The 22,324-nt window shown below is 41.8% G+C and overlaps 5 protein-coding genes across 10 annotated transcripts; 3 read left to right on the top strand and 2 right to left on the bottom strand.

Annotated features, from left to right (window-relative positions):
* Positions 1 to 188: 188 nt before the first annotated feature.
* Positions 189 to 1,215, top strand: LOC125984184 (leukocyte cell-derived chemotaxin-2-like). Its single transcript, XM_049746141.1, has 4 exons — positions 189 to 348; positions 427 to 538; positions 608 to 762; positions 840 to 1,215. The coding sequence occupies exons 1-4, from the start codon at positions 306 to 308 to the stop codon at positions 1,004 to 1,006; spliced, it is 477 nt and encodes a 158-aa protein (XP_049602098.1). The 5' UTR covers positions 189 to 305; the 3' UTR covers positions 1,007 to 1,215.
* A 1,183-nt stretch (positions 1,216 to 2,398) lies between these two features.
* gga1 (golgi-associated, gamma adaptin ear containing, ARF binding protein 1) lies at positions 2,399 to 8,361 on the bottom strand. 3 transcript variants are annotated; one of them, XM_049746003.1, is made up of 17 exons: positions 8,201 to 8,361; positions 7,132 to 7,216; positions 6,944 to 7,019; positions 6,484 to 6,582; positions 6,272 to 6,395; positions 6,073 to 6,173; positions 5,924 to 6,004; positions 5,689 to 5,826; positions 5,529 to 5,610; positions 4,880 to 4,993; positions 4,663 to 4,812; positions 4,517 to 4,590; positions 4,261 to 4,448; positions 3,897 to 4,114; positions 3,650 to 3,819; positions 3,471 to 3,581; positions 2,399 to 3,393 (listed from the first exon to the last, which is right to left on the bottom strand). In XM_049746003.1, exons 1-17 carry the CDS (start codon positions 8,241 to 8,243, stop codon positions 3,283 to 3,285), a joined length of 1,965 nt encoding a protein of 654 aa, XP_049601960.1. In that variant the 5' UTR covers positions 8,244 to 8,361; the 3' UTR covers positions 2,399 to 3,282. The 3 variants fall into 3 exon arrangements, with proteins under 3 accessions (XP_049601960.1, XP_049601962.1, XP_049601961.1); XM_049746005.2 differs by lacking the exon at positions 8,201 to 8,361 and adding an exon at positions 7,810 to 8,137; XM_049746004.2 differs by lacking the exon at positions 8,201 to 8,361 and adding an exon at positions 7,428 to 7,655.
* A 484-nt stretch (positions 8,362 to 8,845) lies between these two features.
* Positions 8,846 to 13,488, top strand: LOC125984197 (MICAL-like protein 1). Its single transcript, XM_049746153.2, has 15 exons — positions 8,846 to 9,423; positions 9,699 to 9,747; positions 9,891 to 10,032; positions 10,233 to 10,279; positions 10,355 to 10,497; positions 10,560 to 11,047; positions 11,178 to 11,334; positions 11,412 to 11,793; positions 11,900 to 12,022; positions 12,104 to 12,230; positions 12,306 to 12,396; positions 12,497 to 12,570; positions 12,646 to 12,760; positions 12,831 to 12,874; positions 12,964 to 13,488. Exons 1-15 carry the CDS (start codon positions 9,254 to 9,256, stop codon positions 13,083 to 13,085), a joined length of 2,274 nt encoding a protein of 757 aa, XP_049602110.1. The 5' UTR covers positions 8,846 to 9,253; the 3' UTR covers positions 13,086 to 13,488.
* Positions 13,489 to 13,805: 317 nt separating this feature from the next.
* polr2f (RNA polymerase II, I and III subunit F) lies at positions 13,806 to 15,410 on the top strand. Its single transcript, XM_049746149.1, has 5 exons — positions 13,806 to 13,968; positions 14,138 to 14,207; positions 14,326 to 14,456; positions 14,695 to 14,766; positions 15,025 to 15,410. Exons 1-5 carry the CDS (start codon positions 13,949 to 13,951, stop codon positions 15,113 to 15,115), a joined length of 384 nt encoding a protein of 127 aa, XP_049602106.1. The 5' UTR covers positions 13,806 to 13,948; the 3' UTR covers positions 15,116 to 15,410.
* A 1,885-nt stretch (positions 15,411 to 17,295) lies between these two features.
* LOC125984131 (transcription factor Sox-10) lies at positions 17,296 to 22,176 on the bottom strand. 4 transcript variants are annotated; one of them, XM_049746062.2, is made up of 5 exons: positions 21,995 to 22,176; positions 19,916 to 20,709; positions 19,521 to 19,822; positions 19,236 to 19,421; positions 17,296 to 19,148 (listed from the first exon to the last, which is right to left on the bottom strand). In XM_049746062.2, exons 2-5 carry the CDS (start codon positions 20,344 to 20,346, stop codon positions 18,664 to 18,666), a joined length of 1,404 nt encoding a protein of 467 aa, XP_049602019.1. In that variant the 5' UTR covers positions 20,347 to 20,709; positions 21,995 to 22,176; the 3' UTR covers positions 17,296 to 18,663. The 4 variants fall into 4 exon arrangements, with proteins under 4 accessions (XP_049602019.1, XP_049602016.1, XP_049602017.1 ...); XM_049746059.2 differs by having other exon boundaries at positions 17,296 to 19,421; positions 21,995 to 22,175; XM_049746060.2 differs by having other exon boundaries at positions 17,296 to 19,421; positions 19,554 to 19,822; positions 21,995 to 22,175.
* Between the last annotated feature and the right edge of the window lie 148 nt (positions 22,177 to 22,324).

The raw sequence follows: 22,324 nt of genomic DNA, 5'->3' as shown, positions 1-22,324 counted from the left end.
AATTCACACTAAGATCTTTTATAAATTGAACTTGAATATTATGTAGACCTTTTTTGTGTGTGAATGTGATAACTGATCAGACTTTCCAGTCTTGCTCAACAAGAACTTTGACACTGGGGCAGATGTGCAGACAGCAAAATGATCAAAAGTCAAGTCACTGTCTGCTTGCATGTGCAATTTATTGACTTAACAACTGGTTGCCCGGTGGAATTTTTGTAATGTTGTAATTGAGAGGCGGGCTCTCCCTGTCCATGTTGTTAGGCTGTGGATAAAAGCCGTCGTGGATCCCGGCAGGAGTCATTGCAATGAAGATGATGAAGAACGTGGCTCTGTTGGCAGCTCTGCTGGGTGAGAACATGGCCTGGTGTTTCTCAAAATCTTCATCTGTCCCTTTTCCTTCTAACCTGTATATATATTTGTGTGTAGCTCTGGTGTGTGTGTGTGAAGGAGTGACCTTTGGCCAGATATGTCAGGGGAATCCCAACAACAACCCGAGGACATCAGATCGTTTGGGTGCAGGCCACTTTGGGGCCCCACGGTAAGGTGGCTGGACACATGTCGGGCAGGCGGGAGTTGACTTTTTGACTTGTTGATGTGTGTGTTCCAGGGGATCCAGGCGTCACCAAGGTGTGGACATCATTTGTAATGACGGCTCAGAGGTCTACGCTCCATTTGACGTTACTACTATCAACAGAGGATTAGTTGTCTACAATGATCCCGATAAGGCCGCCATCGACCGCGGCCTTGTAATAAGTGGCGAAGGTCAGTAAAAATGAAGCGTTGTCAGAAAATTAACTAGCAACTACTTTGTCACTTCTGATCTTCACCAACACTTGCAGGTCTTTGCGTCAAGCTGTTTTATGTGCAGCCTGACAGGACTTCAGGAACCGTGAGCAAGGGTCAGCGTCTGGGCGTCATGATGCCCATGCAGAGCGTTTACCCGGGAATCACCTCGCATGTGCATGTGGAGCTGTGTGACAAAAGCGACCCCACAGGGTACTTCTGAGGATGGGGGCATGGCCATTTTGACCTTAAAGGGTACATTTTATTGACACCATCCAAATGGGGGCATTTTAACATGGGACATTGGATTATCCTATTAGGCATAAGAATTGCAAATAAGTTAAACCTGCCAGCAACGTTTTGTTGTTATTATTTAGATTAACACAATTTGTTAGATGCAAATTATGTGTGAAGAATAAAGAGGTCAACGGAGGTGTGATATTGTCTTTTTTTTTTTTTTTGGGCGTGTTCGCTTCTCGAGTTCAAGATGGTATTTTCGTCAAACGCGCATGCGCATGAGGTGAAACTCCACAAAGCAGGAGGGGCAAACCCATTGGAGGAAACAATTAGTACTAATTGTAATTTCGCTTTCAAAATGGCGGGGGGGAAAAATGCACAGCTAAACGGAAATATGAAGATGAACACAGGACTCAACTCACTCCACGCTAACATCGATAAGGACTTTCCAAAACGGACTGAATTTCGCAAGCGCAATTTGGACAGTCAGGGAGAAAAACAGACACACAAAAAAAAACGACAAACTCAAACGAATGGTATCAGACATCCAATAAAAAGAAATTGCTTCGAGTAGCAACAACGGAATACAAGCCAGATTTGAAGAGGATTGTTCAAGGCAAGGAATGCCAGAAGTCGCACTAAGCAACATGCATAGTAAGTGGAAAAAACGCTATTGTAAATTATTTTGTTTTTGTTTGTGGACTTTGTTGAACTGAGAGTTTGTGTGTGTTCTTAGTACTGTAGGACTGCATGATGTGGCTCTTAGTCTTTGACTGGTTGGCCACCCCTGCTAGGTGCATGACCCATTTTAATTAAGAATTTGAAAATGGATGTGATTGAACACTTAATCTTGGGGAAGAGGGTATGAAAAATGTGTCCATGTTCATTTTGAGATTTTTGCTGGATTTATGTGAAGCTTAAAGCTAATCAAAAACAGCTCTTGTTGTGAAAGAAAACTTTTTTAAAAATGTGGATTTGAAACACAACTTTGCACAACTTCTATCTTAAGTATTATTTAATGGTAACATATAATACCAAACGCCACAGACTAGCCATTGCAAAGAATCCATAGTCGTAATTTGTCTTCAAAAAATAACAGTTGGCAAAGTCGTCTATCATGTTTGTTGTATACTGCCCTCTGGCGGATAATTAGTATACACCAGAGGGAGTCCCAATCATGACGCACACTTGGTCATTGTGGGGACCCAATTTGCATCCATTTAAAAGTAAATTTTTGTGTTCTTAAATGAGACCACGAAATTGATGTTAACTAAAATGCTATGATAAAATGTGGGAGACATGAACAACACAATTGAACTATTGTAAGCATGACAAGCCTGCAAACAAGACGAATATGAACAAACTTACTGCACCAGTGTTTAAATTAATCCCCACCTCCACCAAAACCTTTATTACTCCTTCATATCTTAGCACTGTTTATGCTTTTGCACAGGTCAAATGTACATTGGTATTTACAAAGCAGTCACACTAAGGAGGAGGGAGCAGAATGTGAGGAAGGTCTCTCAAGACTGCAGAGCTCAAATGAACAAGATGGACACCAAGCTCTAGGTTGTAATTTGTTTAGCAATCCATTTCATGCATCTTCAATTTTACTTTACTCATGTATTGGTGATATAGGAAGAGCCATGGTCACAATTGAACAAAGATCCTATTTAAAAAACAAAAAGTATATTAAAATATAATGATACACTGCAACTTGTTGAAATAAATCATGTATTACAGAACAAATGTGCTAAAAGTTAAACAGAACTGAGAAAGAGGCACATATGGCAGAAAATACACAATGTCACAGTACTTTTTTTTGTCATGACACAAACAAGGAAAAGTCCCCATTGATGAGAGACATAAGTGATGATTCAGCAGTTTTTGGTTTGACAAACTAAGAGGAGGTAACGCATATGTCCTTTCTGTCTTGGCGCATACGGCATGATAGCAGAGCATGCACAAGTGAGGACCAAATCTACAAAGTCAAACGTTGTGCTCCAGGCCAAACCACCTGAAGCACATATGCACATGCAGTAGTGAATGTCGGTTCTTCATTTGTAGCAGTCTTTAAAAGATTTGGGGGAAGAGAGAGAGAAGAAGAAAAAAAAAAAGAGGCGGTATTAACAAGTCAGTTAAAGCAAAGCACGTACAGAGAGCATGAGCAGAAAGAGGGGGCACAAACAAAAATTTAGAATAGGTACGGAGTGTAGCTGAGTTTGTTGGACAAGAGTCTGTCAGGTTGAACTTTGCCGGCCGCTATAGGTTCCCCCAAGTGTCTGAAGCAGGCCAGTTTTCAAGACTGCCACTCTCGTTGTGCACCTGGTCGCCCAAGGTGAAGCTCAATCGGTACTGCAGTTGAACTTTCTCCTAAAGCGCACAAACGGGAAGAAGATGTTAAACACAGGACTTGGAGTGATTTTGAAAGAGTTCAAACTTGGGTGTACCTTGTTTGGGTTGGCCAGTAACATGATCTGTGTGACAGCAGCAGTAGGAAGGATGGGATTGAACGGTGGCAAATCGCTTCCAGATGCTGGCTGCAACTTTACTCCCATTGACTGCAGAAGTAGAACAATGTGACATCACAATAATGGGGAAAAGGAGCAAAAAAAAATTCCTCTCTGACCTTCTGAGCAGAGATGTTTATGTTTATGTTGGTGACAGGCACGGGAGCGGAGGACAGCATGGAGATGATGGCCACCTGCACGTCGGGGCGAGATGGTGGCGAATCACGGGCAAAGTGGCAAAGGACCCGCAGGCTGTGTCCGTCGAAGACAGTCACAGGCAGCAGACTACCTGGTAGGCGAATCCATCCATGATTATATCAGCAATTGAATTGTTTAAAAAAAAAAAAAAAAAGCAAGTCTACTTACTAGGTTTAATGGATTCTAGAGGCACAAAGACATCAGCCAGGGAAAGCTCCGCAGATGCAGTCTCTGGGCATGCGGGGGACATGTCAAACGTGGTGGCCTCAGAGGGGAGGGGCAACGCGGGGCGGTCTGAGCTGAAGAGCGGGATGCGGTTGGGGGGAATAGTAGACCCCGACTTGCTCTGTAGATCTCTCAGAGTTGGTTTGACCTGCTGTTTGTCCCTGCATGCAGACACAGACTGGTTACCATCATATTCACTGGTGTAAATACGGAATTATTCTTTTTAATGAAGAAAACCTCAAAGCTCAGTATCGCAGCACAGTATCAAAAGATAATTATTTATTTACCCCAAATGTATTTCTTTTACCATTTGAACTGTAGGCCTTCGGGAGGAAGAGATTGCTGCAGCAGCGTCTTTCCTAATAAATCCAGTTCATCCAGGACTGAGCCTTTGGGAGCAGAGGCGGGAGAGACCGGGTGCGAGTGGGAGGAAGGTTCCGGACTCAGGAGAAGACTAGGTGCTGCTGGGGTGTCTGCATCGATACTGTCAGATGACTTGAAGGAGAAAATGACATCAATACAAGAGAAGATCAACATATTTAAAGTTCTTTTGTGCCACGTACCTGGAAGGAGTCCCAAGCTGTGGAGTCCTCGGGCTGGGAGGGAGGGTTCGAGGTGTGTGTTCCTTCACTTAAACCTGTGTGGGACAATCCCAACTTGACAAAATGTTTGACTACTTTATATGCAGATTCAAAAAAATGAGGGTTACCAAGCGACATGAGTTCATCATCAAGTAAGGAGATGCCAGTTTCCTGCGAGGTTGCATTGAGGCTGTCGGTTGGAGTCGGGAGTTCCGGGAAGGATGGAGGCGACTGGGGCGATGTGTCCAAGCCAGACAGATCCAGCAGTGCTGTCCCCACTATGAGGTAAAAAAAAAAAAAATCTGAATGTGTTCATAGCCAATCACTTAGCACTGCTTCACCAACCTGTCTCCTTTTGTGCATTTAATGCATTGTTGCTGTTCACAATCTCCCCTTTCACCTGCTGCTTGTACAAATTGATGACATGGGTCAGGCTGTCGTTGGCCTGCAAGATCTCCGCTGCGGAAAGCCCAGAAAAGAAGCCCTTTAATGTCATCACTGGAGCACAAAAGATTGACAAACGGCTTTGTGGCTTAGGTTGTTAGGTCCACAATTGGCTTTGGACTAGAGGACGCTGCAATCGGCACGCAGCGATGCTTTAGATCAATTACTGCTAATTGCTAGTACTGCTTTCTTTACGCAAATATAGTATCTTACCAGACAATGGTGGCAAAGCAACGCCGTGCCTTTGGACATGCAGACAATGTCAATCAATAACCATCTGATACGGTTGAGATTTAAGTCCTATTAATAAATTACTCATCTACTTAAGATGTCTTTTTTTTTTTTAAGTTAAAGTGCAATCATTGAGTTTATTTTAGGATTCTAGTGGAAGAAAAAAAGTCCAAGGCAGGCGAAACAATTGAGTCTACTGTTTGTAATAGCTTAAGACACAACTTGTGGAACCTTGGAAAAGGTCACGCAAGATGACATTTTGAGGCGGGTTACACAAAACAAAATGTGGTTTTCTGGTTTTGATAACGGTAGTGCTCACCTAAAGCTTCATCGTTATCCTCCGTATCGCTTGCCAATCTGAATAGTGTGGGTCGCATTTTTTCACAGCGCTGGTAAAGGTCCTGGAACAATAATAAAATAACGTGATCAAAATTGTTCTTTCACATTCAAAATGATAAGCGACCCTCTTTTGCCCTCACCTGTATGAGCTCAGCGTTACTCTGATTTGTAGTGTTGGCATCGTAGTCCTGCAGAAGCTGAGTCAGCAAAGTGATGCTCTCCTTGACCTCCTGGATGGCACCCACCCGCTTGGTCACCTTCTCTGTTCGTCTCTGATCCTACGATAAGTTCAAAATGACCATCTTTGTGTGCACAGGTTGATTGTAATTAAAAAGACAGAATGGATTTCCATTGCTGCTTTGGTCTTGGGGTTACCTCTTGGACCATTTCCTTGATGAGCTTATTGGCGGCCTTCAAGTCTTCAGGATGCGAGCTGTTCAGCAGGCGAGACAACATCTGTCAAAGTACGAGGACCGTTAAAAGGAAGCAAGTGGGTGAGAAGTCTTGATGTCTAGATTTCTTACTTTAGACTTTTCTTCATCTTCAAAAATAGCATTTTTTGGTCGGGGTGGTGGATGATTGGGTAGTTTATCGGGAGGCAGTTGTGGATCTTGTTTGATAATACCTTCAAATGAAGAAAAAAAATCTAGTTGCTGCACTGTTCAAGTAGGTAGGACAAAGATCATGAGTTAATGGCAAATGGCTTTCCATGCGACCTCCAACCTTGTTTCTTTAGCATCTGATAGGCGTCTATGATTTTAGACTCATCGGGCAAGCCTAACGTCCAGCTGTAGATCAACTCCAAGACCTTCTTCTTCACTGGCTCCGGTGAGCGGGAACCCAGGTACTGTGCGAGGACAAGAACATCTCATGTCACATGGACTGCAAGGGGAAAAAAAAACCTGTGCAGGAATCTGCACATGAGAATATCCTACCTTTGGCGAAACCACTTTGATGAGCTCATTGAGAAAGCGGAACTTGCCTACTTCACTGTGAAAGCGTTTCCCACAGTTTTTCATACACGACTCCAAAACCTGAAGAAGAAGAAGGCATATGATAAATCCCCCAAAGGTGCATATTCACTGATAAAACGCTAATGTAATCAGTGCTCTCATTTACATGCATTGCAAAAAAAACAAAAAAACTGATTTGGGCTACAGTGTAGTCAGTTGGAAAAACAAGCATATCAAGTTGCCACATCAGTAATGGGCAACTAGATCAACCGGATCCACTATATGGGAAAGACTAGGATGCCGTGATAAAAGCGTAACACCCAAAACTCTTTTGTCACCCTCTTGTGCTCTCCACATATTGCTGAGAGTTCCAAAAGAGGCCAATGTAAACAAAAAGTATCAATACCATTTAAGCCAATTGTGACCTAAACGGTTTGTTTACCACAAGAGCCTGCATGGCCTCCCACTCCTGTGGAGATTGGATCTTGTGGGCCAACAACCTGGTAGCCAGTTGAGGCCTGCAACACAACACAAATTTCACTCATTGAGGGTTTTTAATGGATCTTTTCAGACTAACTAAAAAAGTGGAATTGGTCAAAATGATCTAATTTGCATATATCTGGCTCTTACCCCTCCAAATCATTGTTGAGCTGTTCACAGAAGGCATTGATGCTGCTCCAGTCAGTCTCCCTATTTAGTGGATTGGTTGCTCTGTCTGAAATATAAACAAGATGTGGATGAAAAGTTGCAGAGAAAAAAATGCCAACTCGGTAAAATAGTTGCAACGCCGTGCACCAAGTCATCATGAGATAGTTAGGAATGCTTTGCAAGATGTGGACAATCAGATCATTTGTGATGAGATTATCTGGTGTGCTGCTAAAAACAAAAAAAATCAATGACATTTAATTGGTATTAAAGTTATTTACTGTAAATAATGTATCTTTGCTCGCCAACTGTTCCAGAGTCGTTTAGGGGTGCTTTATGAAGCAGCTCGCAGTCATCTCCTACAGGACACATCTTGGGTCCTTACTTGCTACATGCACTTTCTTACGAGGCTCCTCTAGATGATCGATTATACAATATCTGCGTTAATTCAAAATTCCCAAAACCTGGGTCAATCAATGCTCGCACAATTAAATGTTCTTCCACTTCATAGCAAGAAGTGTATAAATAACCTGTGCGATTTTTATGTGCCGATTTTGTTTAGTGGTGTGTCGTGAGATTTCTTTTCCTAATGCAAAATATCGGCGTAGATAATGACTGCAAAGCATTGATTTCGGGATTTGCTTCTAAAAGCAAACAGCCAACCTCAAGATACATAGGACGTCAATGTTAGCTAGCTTGGACGGTGTAGTCTCGACGAGATTTCGGTCAAATCCAGAACTTTCTTCCGGGTAAACAGCAATAATAGTCAAAGTAGGACGCGATACTGAAAACGAGAGTCCCTGACGTTCACTACTCAAAAAACAAAAATCAATCCTTGAAGCTGACAGTACGTTAGTTTGTGCTGTGTTGACAGCTGCCAGGTACAGGTAGCTGTCGAGCTAGCTTAGCTTCCCGTGTTGCACGGAACCGCCTTCCGCCTTCGCTAGCCACTTAAACAACATTGACACCTCACACTTAGCACGCAGATCTTCTATTATGTATGTTCGGTAACCATCTGACAATAAAGCGCGCCTATTTAAGAACAAAAACTCACTGATGCGAGACTCCAAACTCTCCGAATCGGGAGGAGCAGCCATCACAGCAAGCTTTAAGTCGTCTGGTCTGCCTTGTGACGAGCTACGTAAAGGCACGTACAATGCGTAAAGACGCGGATAGGCGGAGCTAACATGAAACAACAATAAAGCATTAGTTTTTATTTTTGACAGATTATGATGTTTTGGGGGTTTACGCGAGTTTAATTTAATAGTTAGGATAATAATAATTGGAGTGGCCATAACTCCATGTTGAACATGCGCTGTCAAAATGACGTCACTGTACCAGAAATTTGACACAGTTGTGATTATAAAAACCTTATTTAATTACATTATTTTCAGTCAGATATTTTGTGGCTGCAAGTGTGTCAAGCTTTTATTTTGCGGTTTTACTTTTTCTATTAATTCAAAGATATTTATTTAGTCTTTCATCACAACAAGCTCTACTGATTCCGAAATATTACATTAAATTTAACTGAACATATCTTCAACTACGTCCAAGCATGAATCAGTTAAAAATATACATACATATTTTAAGTAGTCTGGAGATGAGCAGGGAAGAGGAAGAGCTATACATGTTCGATATAAACACTTAAAAGAAAACAAACGCGAAAAAGTTGTGCAAAGTGGTTTTAGGAAAATCTCACGTTTTGTCTCCCTCTAGTGGCAGCTATTGATTACCTTGTGTAGCGCACAGCAAGATGGATGGACATGCAGCGAGGGGATTTTTTAAAAATAACATTTGAGGACCTCTACGATCAAATAGACCTGCGATTGCGCCACAATTCAACGATTTATTTTAATTTGAGATGCGAAGTGACTTCTATGACTGAATCCTCACCAACTAAGTCGCAAAAGATCGACTTTTGTCAACTTCCGTGCGATTTTTTTTTTCCTATGCGGAAAATGAGTATTAACGTGACTTCACCTAACCTTGTTTTTAATGATGCAATATTGACATTTGACACGGCGTGCTAAATGTAGCCTTCGAACTCGCTCGCCTTTCGCCTCCACGTTGCTGTGTTGATGTATGTCACGCTGACCCAACCCTCGTGATGAAGTCCAGTGCCACCCATGACACGATGGCACCGAGGAAATCCTTGCTCAAATGGTGTGTTCAAACCTGCACCACCTACCCACAAGTGGAAATCACCAATTTATCCACCTCGTTCCGAGATGGACTTGCGTTTTGTGCAATCATCCACAAACACCGCCCGGATCTCATGTGAGTAGTTTTCTTTATTTGACTGAAGTTGGCTGCATGGTGTGCACAAAAAAAAAAAAACATTTGTTGTAGCATGCTGTTTAATCTACAGTGGGCCTAATCTCTTCCAAACAACTTAATCTCACTCGTAGCCATCTTCCTTTTAAAGTAAAGTGGATTACTCAGGTTTGTTGTAGTTCAAATAAAGTCAGATCATTTGTTATGTCATTTTAACAGGAACTGAAATTTCCTACTCTAAATAATCTTATTGTCTTGTTTCATTCATCTCCATCCAGAGATTTCAGCTTCCTCTCCAGAGTGAATATTTACGAAAACAACCAACTGGTGAGTCATTTGCACACAATGGAAACATGTGTCGCTTTGATCAAACGTGTAATTTTGCACAGCAGTGATTTACAACCAGTTGCACATTATTATCTAATAATACATGTAATTTGGCTTGGTGTCTTTCCATGCACTGTTTTCAGGCCTTTGAGGTTGCAGAGACAAAACTCGGCATCCCCGCTTTCCTGGTCCCCAAAGATTTGCTTGCCACCGAGGTGCCTGACTATTTGAGCGTCGTCACTTACCTTTCCCAATTTTACCACTACTTCAGCGGGATATCTCACGGTAAGTCTAGAAGCATCTCTTTCTCTCATTGACACTTTTTATTTTGATTTGAAGTCGTCAGATTTCAAATCAACAATTGTGACCTTCATTTGCAATTTCATCTTCACTCATTCTATTTACACGCAATCGAGTTGCGCTAAACGAGTTTTTCCTCCTGTGATCTTTATTCATCATTTCCATTTTCTATCTTGACTTTGCAGCAGGTCCTTCCAGTTTGAAGTCATCACACAGCACTTCATCAAACAAGGTGATAAAAGAGTAAATCTTCCAACATATGAAAGAAAGAGTCCATTTTGTATTTCCAATTTCTTTTTTCCACCAGCATTTGGGTTCTTCGCCCTCCAGCAAAGACGATGGTTATTCGAACAAAAGTCTACACGATGCATGTCGCTTTTGTATGAAACCCGTTCATCTCATTCAGAGACAAGTAATCCGAGGCGAGATCTGGCATCGCAGTTGTTTCAGGTACTCAAATATTGCTAACATTTCTGAAAATGTGTCACATGACCAACTTATATTTCTTTCAGATGCAAAGTATGCCATGGCACACTTGCAGCAGGCTTTTACGTTCCAGAAAAGAAGACTGGTTGTTTCATCTGCTCTGATCACATAACAGATAACAACTTTGAGGTACAGGAAGAGTGCCTGTCTCTTGGCGGATTGACGCTCATCAACGTTCCTCAGTATTCTGAGACGATAAGGTCACATGACAGACTGCTTTATAAACCACCGCAGAGCGAGCAAACAGTACAATATGAGTCATCGGAAACGCGGAGTAGCATGTCAAGAGAAACGTCTCCTCAACCTGCTCCGGAATACGTCGACGAGGCAAGCGATGGCAACGATGGTTCGTTATCGCTTTTGGCAAGAACGGAAGAGACAAAAACTGACGACCCCTCGGAATTCTCGTCACTGCAAGTGACCGGAGAAAGTCAACAGCTGGCTTCCAAAGAGGAGTCGGTTTCTTCCCTTGCAGCCGGGATTCAACTTTCCCAAACAGCGAGCAGCACCTCAGGTAAAGACATTTATTATGTTTTTATTTCCACTTCATGAAATTAATGCAACAAAAAAATAAAACACCTGAAACAAACTCAGCAAAAGTAATGTTCGTTGAATTCTCGCTTCAATAATGATGCAATTCCCAGAAAACCTTGAGGAGACAACCAATAGTGATGAGCGGAAGAAAAAAATTGAAGCGCCGCCAAAGTCGTCCTCACCTTATGCACAAGTAACTGAAGAGAGTAAACAGGTGGCACCTCAACAGATAACTCCAAGTCCGTCTTCTCCTTTTTCATCACAAGTGTAAGTCAGCTGACATTTCTTTCTTTGTACTTAAATAAATCTCAAACACTCATCATCACTTTCTTAATCGTACTTAGTCAGAAAAATCCTGTGAAAACCAACCATCCATGGTTGGGCATCATCCATCCCGGACCTTGGACACAACTACCTCCTGTTCAGTCCCCGGGACCCCCCACGCATTCCAAACGTGGTCCAAACGGACAGGTGTACTGGTACAGACCGAGAGTCCCTCCTCCCAATCCTTTCGGTGAGGACCTGGATGAGGAAGATGCCGTCAAAACGGAGTCACAGCACACTCATGGTGGACACACCGCTCAACTTGGTTGCTTAGATTTAACGAGCGCTAGTGTCCCACAAAAAAAAAATCATAGTCCTGTTTTGACAAGAAGTCTTTCTGTGCCAGCTGTTAAATCTACTAAGTTGCCTTTTGGGGTGATGGAGGACAATAAATCAAATAAGGTATGGAAAGAAATATTTTTTTAAAAATGTGGGTTAATATTTAAGTCATTTGTATACAATAGTTGTAAGTGGATGTACAATTTTTTTTTATTTTTTTTTAATGTAGGTTTTCAAAGAGAAGGACCATTATGATGCAAAAGCAGAAATACCCAAATCCAAAACATGCCAGGCCCTCACATCTGGACGAGCCGCTGCCCCCGGACACGGCTTCCCGCTTGTTAAAAGGAAGGTATGATGCTGATTTATAACTAATTTTAATTACATGTTTCTTTTTTTAAAGGAATGCTGGCTATTATTTGTCGTTTGGCAGGTCCAGGCAGACCAGTACGCTTCTGCAGAAGATCTTCAGGTGGAAAAAAGCCAAGTGACAAAACAGCTGGAGGCACTGGAGGAAAGAGGCGTAGAATTGGAGAGAAATATCCGAGAGTGCCAGAATGGTTCGTCAAGCATTTTATTTTCAACCAAAAATAGACAGAAAACATGAACAAAACAATGTTTCTTTTTAATTTTAGAAGAAGAGGAAGAACGTCTAGTGACCGAATGGCTCTCTCTTACCCATGAAAGGCAAATTGTGATGCGACGAGATACTGAGCTGGTTTATTTGTAAGTAGCTCAAGTATTGTAGGAATGCAAGTGTTTGCACTGCTGTGTGTATTTAAAAGAAATAAATCCAGATAATCACATTGAACTGATTGTGTGGCAGGACTAAGCAGCAAAGTTTGGAAGAAAGGCAAGCAGATGTTGAGTATGAGCTTAGACGTCTCCTCAATAAACCGGGTGAGTTTGTGGAAACATTTGTTGAGATAAAATTTTGATGTTACACGCTATGGTTCTTTTATACTGGATGTTCAGAGAGCGTGTGGAGTCCAGAAGATCGAAGTCAAGAGCAAAGCCTGATGGCCGAGCTGCTTGGCATCATCGAGCAGAGGAACCAGATCGTCAGCATTTTGGATCAAGATAGGAAGAGGTGCATTGAGAATAAATTATTCCAGAATTGATTTTTACGTCGTAGTAACGCAGCTTCATTTTCCAATTAGGGAGCGAGAAGAAGATATACTTTCGGAAGAAAACAAGAACCAAGGTGAGGATATACTTTGAAATGATCTTGATTTATTCAAATGGCTACATAGTATGTTGGAAATGATGACTTGTGTGGATTTTTTTTGTCAGAGCTCCAGAAAGAAGATTTGAAAGAGATGAAGAAGTCAAAAGGAAAATTCAAGCCCTCAAAGGTTTTTAAGATGAACCGGAAAAGCGAGCGCAACAAAAACTCTGTGGACAAAAACAGCTGAAGTTCTGTCCAGACTGTAGAAGAATAAACTTCAGATACTAAATTGAGTTATGCTTGTACACATTGACGTTCCATTGTACAGTACTTTGTCATTTACCCTTGATGTAAGAAATTATGCCATTAGGCTAACGATATGTATATACTGTATATGTATTTATTTTTTTGCAATGCAGTCACAGTACGCATGTTTTACTACAGATATAAATGGAGGCTTGCACCTCAATATATTTGAATATTTAAAAAAAAATTGGATAATAGTATATGGTTAACAAAAGACAAAAAATTATTTTTAGTGTCAAAATTAGAGAGGAGTTTATATTCTGAAGTGTGTTTCTGTATACTTTGTGTCAATGTTTAGATTGAATCCACTTCTGACATTAATAAATGTTCCACGATGTTCAGAATTTCTTAAATATGTTTTTATGCAAGAAAATGATTTGATATGTACGTTAAAATTCTCAAGTTTCATATACGATATTAATTTGCAAAACAAAAACGCTTGATTATTGACGTGACGCAAAAGATCCGCTAGACGTCGCTGTTTACAAACCACAGAATTATACTGTGCTGTAATAAAACAACTTAAATGCACATCTTGCTGTTTAAAACTAAATTTGTCGGATCTTATAAGAATACTGGCAGTGTTGATGATAACATTGATGCTCTGGTTGTCGAATGAAACAAACTAAACAAATGGAACCAAACTTTTATACTCTGTTAGTCCGGATCCATTTTGTGATGCACACAAAAACCGGAAGTGAATCGCCTATCATACTCGTGCATGAGCTTGTACACAACAAACATAGCAGGTGGATAAAATCATTGAAATAATTCATTTAGTGTATTTAGACTCATCAGCAAGATATGTCGGACAACGAAGATAAGTAAGTAACTTAAAAAGTTGCATTCAGTGCTTCACTTATGGGATATATTTGAAGGAAATGTGTGCTAGTCGTCCACCTGCCTTGTAACCTAACTACAAAAAAATGTGTGACTGCAATAGTTGTCTTTTTTCCCCCCTGTTAAGATTAATAACTTCTCACAATTTTACAGTTTCGATGACGGAGATTTTGATGATGCCGAAGAGGATGAAGAATTAGATGACTTGGAAAACCCAGAAGATGTGAGTTCAGGCTTTATCATAACATGACTTAACGTGTCCATCTTTTTTTGGACGTCCTGCCAAGATAACATTTTGAGCCATAAATCTGAAACTTTCTTTTCTTGTCTCTTTTTGACAGGAAGATCAAGAGAATGTACAAATCCTACCAGCCGGCGATGGCCAGCAGGCCAACCAGAAGAGGATAACAACATCATACATGACAAAATATGAGCGAGCCAGAGTTTTGGGAACAAGAGCTCTCCAGATAGCGTAAGTGTTTTGGCTTGAATGCGCACAATACACAATTGCAATTTTATAAAATGTTATAAAATGCTTTTACATGTCAAGTACTACATGCACTACAAAAGTTTGAACCTGTCTTCATTGATGTATCCATTCAAAAGGGGTTAGCATGTCCGCTCTGAGTTGAAATCTTGCCTCAAGGCATCTTACGTGGAGTTTGCATGTTCTCCGGATACTCGCGGGAACTTAATAGCGCTCTTAACAGGATGTGCGCACCCGTCATGGTGGAACTGGAAGGAGAAACGGACCCCTTACAAATTGCCATGAAAGAGCTCAAGTAAGTATTGCTTGTATTTGTGTTCTTTTGCACCCTCTGTAGTTTAAAAAAAAAAACAGCAGTAGTAAATATCTTGGTAATAATAAATAAATATATCTAAAATTTATATTTTAGGTCTACCATAATAGTAAAACACTAAGTGACAGATAACCTGCATGATAGTAGTTGGCAGTTTATAACTAATAATCTGTGATTGCGCAATGGATTAAATGTTCCCCAAATTGATGACATTCACAACCACCTCGTGTCCTTCACTAGGTGCGGAAAGATCCCCCTCATCATCCGCCGATACCTTCCAGATGGGAGTTATGAAGACTGGGGCTGCGATGAGCTCATCATTAATGATTAAGTCATTTGCAAGCCAGCCTTCCTTCTACCACTAGAGGTGCTGTTGTCTTTATTCATTCTAACTCTCGAGCAACTCTGTGGAAATGCATCAACGAAGCATCCTCTCTCGCAACTTACGTTGAATTGAATCCATTGTATCGTCTGTTAAAATCACATTTTGTGGATGTTTTTCAAATTGGGGAAAGTAAGTGTTTCTTTTAGAGAATAAAGCCTGTATTTTTTTAAATGTTATTTTGCGCAAATGTAACTGTAAAATGGCAGTTTAATGTTTTGAATAAACCTGTTAAGTACTTGTACTTGTTGTACTGTACTAACACCGAGACTTTCAAACAGCTTTGTGAGAAACAAGTGTTCTTCTTCACGTCAATCAAATGAATCCCACCACACATCAAGAAAGATGTTGACATTCGAACAAAACGATGCTTTTCCATCGTTAGTGTTTTGTACAATTCCATGTTGTGCTGCCCAAATACGCCTTGGGCTGTTGACATGGTCATGAGGAGTTACGGACAACTTTTACAAGATCTCCACCACTTAATTTGGCATCTGAAATTTCCAAATGGAATATTTTCACAATCCATGGTCCCATTTCATGTTGTGTATTATTTAAATGGCATTTTTTTGGAAACTACTGAATCTTCTCGCCTCTAAACTTTTTTTTCCCCGTGATAACACACGCACAAAGCAGTCTCTATTGTTTGGGGGAAAAATAAGTTGTCAGTAGTAACTAGGTCAGTGTATGTTGCTTTGTTTTGGATGAAAAGTCTACACACCCCTGTTGAAAACATCCACTGTAACTATTTGTGTCAGTACAATTCAAAAGAAAATTAGCGATCAAATGACACCAATGGGGAATTTTTGCTCTGATCTTATTTGCAATGATTTCCACAATGCTGCTTGTGATGATTTCATATGTAAGTCTTTTGATAAGAGAAGGTGCCTGAAGGGGAACTGTGGGCTGCTTTCATGGCCATGTGACAATCAGCTGCACCAACCACAGTAAGGACACCATCAGGTCGCCCGCAGCTGAGGATCTTGCTAATATCTTTTAATCTCTAAACTGCACGCCATTAGCTGCCGAGCCACATTTGTCATTAGTCTTCTTTCCATTTGCTCATTCAGTGGTCATGCGTTTCTTTCCTTGTGGGACAGTGATTTTAGAACAAGTCGTAGCACTGTGCCTTTTTCTTTTTGATGTCTTGTCGTTGTGCTTTTAAAATATGTTTTCTACTCTTTTGATCGACAAAGGTGGAGTTGTGAGGCATTTAAAAAAGTATTTGTATCTGGTGAAAACTGGATTGGCTTCTTTTATAAAATGTTCCAATCTGTCCCTTTGTCCAGCAACCAGTTATAAATATTTTTTAACTTCTCTATCCTGAATGCCCGTTCTTACACTTGGCTCAAAATAGTTTGTTTTTCATCTAAGTGTCACCAGGTTGGGCTTTTTTTTGCAACCACATAAATAAACAAGAACAAAATCCCCTATGCATTTAAAGCAACTGAGATTTCTTTTTAACTCCAGGCATTGCAACTTGTTCTCTCTGACAACAATTTATTGATCATCATTTTACTGATGCAAGAATAGATAGCTCAAAAGGATGTCTTGTGATTTCCAAAACTAACTTCAGGCGGAAGGAAAATAGAAAAGAGCTTCCACTAAATGTGATAAGTAGCACCATAACTTATAATATAGTCTTATATAGAAGCCACAAATTATCCTGCCACTTTAAATCCCTGGTTTATTTGGGAATGCTTTTAATCCCATTAGGGTGCTTGCATTTTTTTAATGGGGGTGCAAATGCTGTAGATGAGGACGGCACAAGTGGGGTCTGGTAAAAGGGGTCTATGCTGGGGCAGTATGAGAGTCTCTTTGTATCCTGGTGAAGCAACTGGCCTTGCAGCTATGCCCCCCCCCCCCCACCAGTTCCCCTTCAATAGCCTGCTTTGTTTTTACCCAGCCGATTAAATACTGGGAATTAGGAGTCAAGCTGCTACTCACACAAAAATTCACAAAAAAAAAGTAAATGTTGTGTAATGAGGCTGATAAAGTGATTAATTAAAAAGATTATCCATCATTTAGATCCATCATTGGCCTTCGCTTGGCATTTTAAATATATATATATATATTCTATCTGGAGCCTTGGGTGTGTTCAATTGAAGGGGAAAAAAATAACGACAAGCTTTTTGTAAAGCAAAGTTTTATTTTAAGAGTGCAAATAATAATTCTCGCATGTTTAAGCTTCTGTTGTTGGTGTGCAATTGTCACACACAACTGGAAGAAACATCAAGTAACAGCAAAAGTCAATAAGACAGGAAAAAAAATGCAAAATTATGATGATGTACATTACATTTAAAGAAGAGCTGCATGCAATTGGATTAAAATAAAAGTGATTTTAAAATGATATATGTCATTTTATGTTTTCCAGCTTTTTAAATGGAGGACAAGTGAAGATAAAAGTACATTTGAGATGAATAACATAATAAGGAATAATAATGGAAATTGTGACAAAATATAATGTGTTACATTTGAATTTCATGAATAAAAAGCAAGAATGAAAGATAAGGCATGGTAAGATATTAAATGTTATGAAAATACATCTTTGTGAAAGCCGATCTCCGCATGAGACAATGTTTCGTCAAAATTGCCGTTGATCGGAACTCATGCACAATCATGTGACAATTCACAGTGGAACAGACTTTAAGTGGCAATAATAAAGGCACAAGAGTATAAATACATATAATGTTGAAACAAATGATATATTGATGAGAAAAGTATAAATATTTTTTGTTTTTTTTACACGACTGAAATTAAATACAAATTTGACATGATCTTTTACGTACCAATTTGCAAGATCATATTTTACGATATTTAGGTATCTTATTGGGCGATACCTTGATGATGTCAGTTTCCTTGTTACATTTTGGTTTCAAAACTTTGGTGATTTTACAATTTTCTCATGTGTGGAAATGTTGACATATGATACTACACGGCAACTCCTCTCCTCCCATATGCAGATTCATTTTTAAAAAATACATATAAAGAAACAGAGTGATATAAACAGGAACAAATGTGCCTATAAAAAATCAGTGTTAGCATATTGTTTTGCTGAATCAAGACACATTGCGATATATTTCAATTATGCCTGAGATGTGAACGGACCAGCAAAAATCTTGAACTCTCCTCAATAAAACAAAAAAATACATTGAATGATTGCTCAGGGTTTAATACGTTCTTTCTCGGGGTGAGCCGTGATTCTACTCGCTCACATCTACGCAGAAAGCCACCGTTCGTGATCGCTCGACATTTTGATATTTCAAACCTCATTGCATCAAATGGTCAAAGCACCACGTTCCAAACTCAGCCTTCGCCTCCGACTGCATTTCCGCAACCGGGCGAGAACAGTATGGGGCTTCTCCCCTCCTGTCTCCCCAGCCGGCTCCCCCGGTGCCAGCCCACTCCCCTCCGCCCAGACCGCATTCACCGCTGCAGCTCGTCAGGTCGGGCGTGGGGGCCGGGCCGGCACCGGCGCCCTCTGGTTTGGTTATCTGTCATGGTCGCGACAGTGTAGTGTAGACGGGCTGCTCCCAGTGCGTGGGGCTGTGTGACTGTGACGCACCGGATGGGTCGCTGATCGTAGTGTACAGGGGCCTTTGGGTGGGCCCCATGTAAGAAAAGGCCGAGTATAAGCTCGGCGCCTGGCCAGAGTGAGCGTAGTACGACCCCGAGGCCTGCTGGTCGGCGTACTCGGCAAACTGAGCCCTGGCTGCCAGCGAGGGGAAGGCAGTGCTATAGTGAGGGAGGCTTAGAGAGGTGTAGGTGACGTGGGAACCGGCTGCGGCCGCCTCTGAAAAGGCCTCGCTCTTGATCTGGGTCTTGGACGGGTCTGAGCTCAGAGGGGAGCCGTGATGTTGTTGCGGCTGCCAGGTGGCGGAGTGTCCACTGGCCGCCGCCAGAGCGGAGGAGATCCCGTAGGTGTATTGAGACGCCGTGGTTACGGGCGTCGCTGCTCCTGAACCAGCACTCTGCCTGATTCCTGGATGGCCATTGGGGGGAAGGTACTGGTCAAACTCATTGACATCAAAAGGCTCCATGGTGGCCATCACGTCGCTGCTTATCTCACCGATGTCCACATTGCCAAAGTCGATGTTAGGCTTTCCGGACCCTGCGGCACCTGAACTACCCTCCGCTCCCATTGGGCCGCGGGGAACCCCATTTCCCAAAGCCTCCCTCTTTCCATCCCCTGCCCTCCCAGACTGAAGTTCTGTCTTGGGTGTGGTTGGTGGTGTAGGAGGACTGTGGCTGTGACCTGAACACACAGGACAGACCACGTTAAAACTTTGTGAAGTCACAAAGCCACGTTACAAGAAGATATTCATCTGAACCGCTAATAATATCAAGGGCATACTCGTGAGGTGGGTCAAGGGAGCCGGCAGCCCACCTGCAGCATGGGGGGGATGCCCATCTGCCAGAGGGGACCCAGCCCCCCCTGTGTAGACCACATCCAGATGAAGACCCTTGTAGATGGATTGTCTATGCTTGATCTCACCCTCCATATGGCCTTCTGCGTCACTCCCTGATCCGGAACCAGTCTTTCCGTTCTTGCGGCGTCGAGGCTGATATTTGTAGTCGGGGTAGTCTTTCTTGTGCTGCTTTCTCAACCTCTCCGCTTCCTCGATGAACGGTCGCTTATCGCTCTCATTGAGAAGCCTTGGGTGAAAACGAACAGATGTCGACGATGCTTTCGATCGAAGGCCACGTCAACCTACAACAACCTGAGCAGTGACGACGACACCATCTCACCTCCAAAGCTTCCCCAGGGTCTTGCTGAGCTCGGCGTTATGCAGATGGGGGTGTTGGTCTGCCAGTTTCCTCCGAGCCGCCTGCGCCCACACCATGAAGGCGTTCATGGGTCTCTTGACGTGCGGCTTGCTCTTGTTGCCATTGTTCACCCGCACGGGCATGGGCACCAACGTCCAGTCGTAGCAGTTGAGCACCTGACTGACCGCCTTCCGGATCCCCGCCGGGAATCGCTCATCCTCATCGTCGGATTTACCCAGGGGGTGTCCCCTCGTGCCGTCATCCAGAACCGCTAGCAGCTGCTGCCTGTGGAGGGGCGACTCATCCCCACCGGCGCCGGACGAATGACCGGGTGATCTGGAGCGGCTGTCGTCCGACCTGCCGGGGCTGAGCTCGACATCTGACAAGCTCTGCTCCTCTCTGGACATCTTCATGAAGATGCTTGCTTGACTCTTTTTTTTTTTCTTTCCCTAAAACTGTTGGCTGCCTACTGTTTGGTCCCTACTCTTATGCACTGATGTTGGTGTGTCGGATCTTCACTTCTGACCTTTGTTGAATTATAATATAAACTGCCAATCTGTCTCTACTCTCAGCCTCCGTTGTAAAACTCTATGAGGGTTGAACATCAAAGTTCTTTCCATCCGTGTGGTTGGTATCATAGGCGGCTCAGCGCGCACCTTAGACCCCAGTTTTACCTGCTAAAAAACAGCAATCAGCACCAAACTCGCCCACGTATCCGATGACGTTCTCGTGTCTCTCTCCTCGGCGACTCAGGCGATGGAATTCCAACGGCGGACCTGAAACGGCACAACTTTTTGTTGACAGTTCAACAATTCATTTTTTAATTGAAAGATTGCCCCACGTTGGTTTCCGTCTGCGGGCATTACCCGCCCCGCCAAAATAAACGACTGCCCGTTAAATATTTGGCAGTTAATCTAAGCTCCCAGGAGAGAAAGTGTTGGAATGATTTGAGGCGGCAATTGCACAGACCTGGGATTTACGTTGCACTTCTTGGATAAACATGGCCTGGTTGTGGAAATATAAACCTCATGGTGTGATTTGACACAGAGTGCTTGTTGCACAGGACCGCGTTTATTCGAGGTAGCAAAATGTGGCCTTGTTTTGTCCGTCAAGTCAACACCCTGTCTCGATTTGACACCCACATCAGCTAATGGGCCGAGAATCAGCAATGGTTTGTTTGCCAAGGTGAATTGCAGTAAATATTGAATTCCAGCCCACATCCGGTGGCATTATAAAAGAAGTTGTCAATTTAACATGACATTGGAAGACCACCAAAATATTCAATTAACTTTTTCCCCCAAAAAATAAAAATGATTTTTTTCAGATAAGGTCTCCTTGAGGATATCTTTTGCAGATAGCTTATTTGCTTGACCTATTCTACCCGAGCCCCTCAAATGGTTGTTGCTTGCAAAGTGTAAAAATAATCTAAAAAAAAAACTAATAAATAAATTAAACATTGGCCCAAAATTCCAAATAGGTTTTGTGCCCATCTGAATTGATATTACTAAACCATATTTATGCTATTTATAATGAAACATGAGAATATAACAGTTTCCAAAGCACTCTTGTACTTTATTTACTTTTTTTCCAGTGCACACAGTAAATTACATAAATCTGAATTCTGGAAATTTGCCGATAGTTTGCCCATAATTTGTCACTTCTCCAATTAGACAAGCTCACCTTTGATCAATCATACTATCAGTATCAACAAGTAACAACTTTATCAAAACACATTCAAATCCCAAAGAAACAATCAAAACTCTAAAAACAAATCCAATTCAACCAAAAAGTGCTGCCACTTTTTTTACTTCATCACATCTCTGACATCAGCAGCCTTACATTAAATAAAAGTTTTTGCTCTAGGGCAAAAAAATAAAATAAAAATAATAACCGAACCTCTTAAATGATTTTTAAAATTGTCAGGCAGGCATAAAGTTTGACATTAGAATTGTAATCATCCAAATGTTAGCAAGTGTGACCTGATCAAATTCAGAGATGTGTCTTTTTTATCAAATTGCCAAAAGATAGATTGAGATATCAGCAATATAGAGAACGTCTTACTTCAGTACTGAGAAAAAGTTGCCAGTGGCTTGTGCAGGAGAATCCTCCAGTTCCTTTCCACCACAGTGACACTGCAGGCTTCCCCAGCCCCCTCGCTCGTTCGCTCGCTGTGCCAGGCTATGAATGCAAGCTCTGTGTGACTGCGACCCGTCTTAAACGGCGCCTTGTATGAGGCCAGACAGGAAAAAAATAGTAGAATAAAACAAGGGCGGATAGGTCTTAAAGTAACAGCAACTTGCTGGGATAGAACTGCCATATGATTGGTTGAAACTTCCCCCCCCCTCTCTCTTCAATTGAGGTAAAATTCTTGAAATAAATTCGACTCGTGCG

This window comes from Syngnathus scovelli, chromosome 16, assembly GCF_024217435.2.
Source record: "Syngnathus scovelli strain Florida chromosome 16, RoL_Ssco_1.2, whole genome shotgun sequence".
NCBI lineage: Eukaryota > Metazoa > Chordata > Actinopteri > Syngnathiformes > Syngnathidae > Syngnathus > Syngnathus scovelli.
The sequence above is the reverse complement of the archived record's forward strand: the minus strand, read 5'-3'. Positions and strand labels throughout refer to the sequence as shown.

Excerpts from the sequence above, each read along its gene's own strand:
- LOC125984184 (XM_049746141.1), top strand. The coding sequence starts at position 306 with ATGAAGATGATGAAGAACGTGGCTCTGTTGGCAGCTCTGCTGG. Across the intron at positions 539-607 it reads GGCCACTTTGGGGCCCCACG|GGGATCCAGGCGTCACCAAG; the intron begins GTAAGGTGGCTG and ends TGTGTGTTCCAG. Across the intron at positions 763-839 it reads CCTTGTAATAAGTGGCGAAG|GTCTTTGCGTCAAGCTGTTT; the intron begins GTCAGTAAAAAT and ends CAACACTTGCAG.
- LOC125984197 (XM_049746153.2), top strand. The coding sequence starts at position 9,254 with ATGAAGTCCAGTGCCACCCATGACACGATGGCACCGAGGAAATCCTTG. Across the intron at positions 9,748-9,890 it reads TTTACGAAAACAACCAACTG|GCCTTTGAGGTTGCAGAGAC; the intron begins GTGAGTCATTTG and ends CACTGTTTTCAG. Across the intron at positions 12,761-12,830 it reads TTGGATCAAGATAGGAAGAG|GGAGCGAGAAGAAGATATAC; the intron begins GTGCATTGAGAA and ends TTTTCCAATTAG.
- LOC125984131 (XM_049746059.2), bottom strand. The coding sequence starts at position 20,346 with ATGAAGATGTCCAGAGAGGAGCAGAGCTTGTCAGATGTCGAGCTCAGC. Across the intron at positions 19,823-19,915 it reads ACCCTGGGGAAGCTTTGGAG|GCTTCTCAATGAGAGCGATA; the intron begins GTGAGATGGTGT and ends TTTTCACCCAAG. Across the intron at positions 19,422-19,520 it reads TCCCTTGACCCACCTCACGA|GTCACAGCCACAGTCCTCCT; the intron begins GTATGCCCTTGA and ends CTGTGTGTTCAG.
- gga1 (XM_049746004.2), bottom strand. The coding sequence starts at position 7,518 with ATGTGTCCTGTAGGAGATGACTGCGAGCTGCTTCATAAAGCACCCCTA. Across the intron at positions 6,583-6,943 it reads AGGCCATGCAGGCTCTTGTG|GTTTTGGAGTCGTGTATGAA; the intron begins GTAAACAAACCG and ends CTTCTTCTTCAG. Across the intron at positions 6,174-6,271 it reads TCAGATGCTAAAGAAACAAG|GTATTATCAAACAAGATCCA; the intron begins GTTGGAGGTCGC and ends CTTCATTTGAAG.
- polr2f (XM_049746149.1), top strand. The coding sequence starts at position 13,949 with ATGTCGGACAACGAAGATAA. Across the intron at positions 13,969-14,137 it reads ATGTCGGACAACGAAGATAA|TTTCGATGACGGAGATTTTG; the intron begins GTAAGTAACTTA and ends ACAATTTTACAG. Across the intron at positions 14,208-14,325 it reads ACTTGGAAAACCCAGAAGAT|GAAGATCAAGAGAATGTACA; the intron begins GTGAGTTCAGGC and ends TCTTTTTGACAG.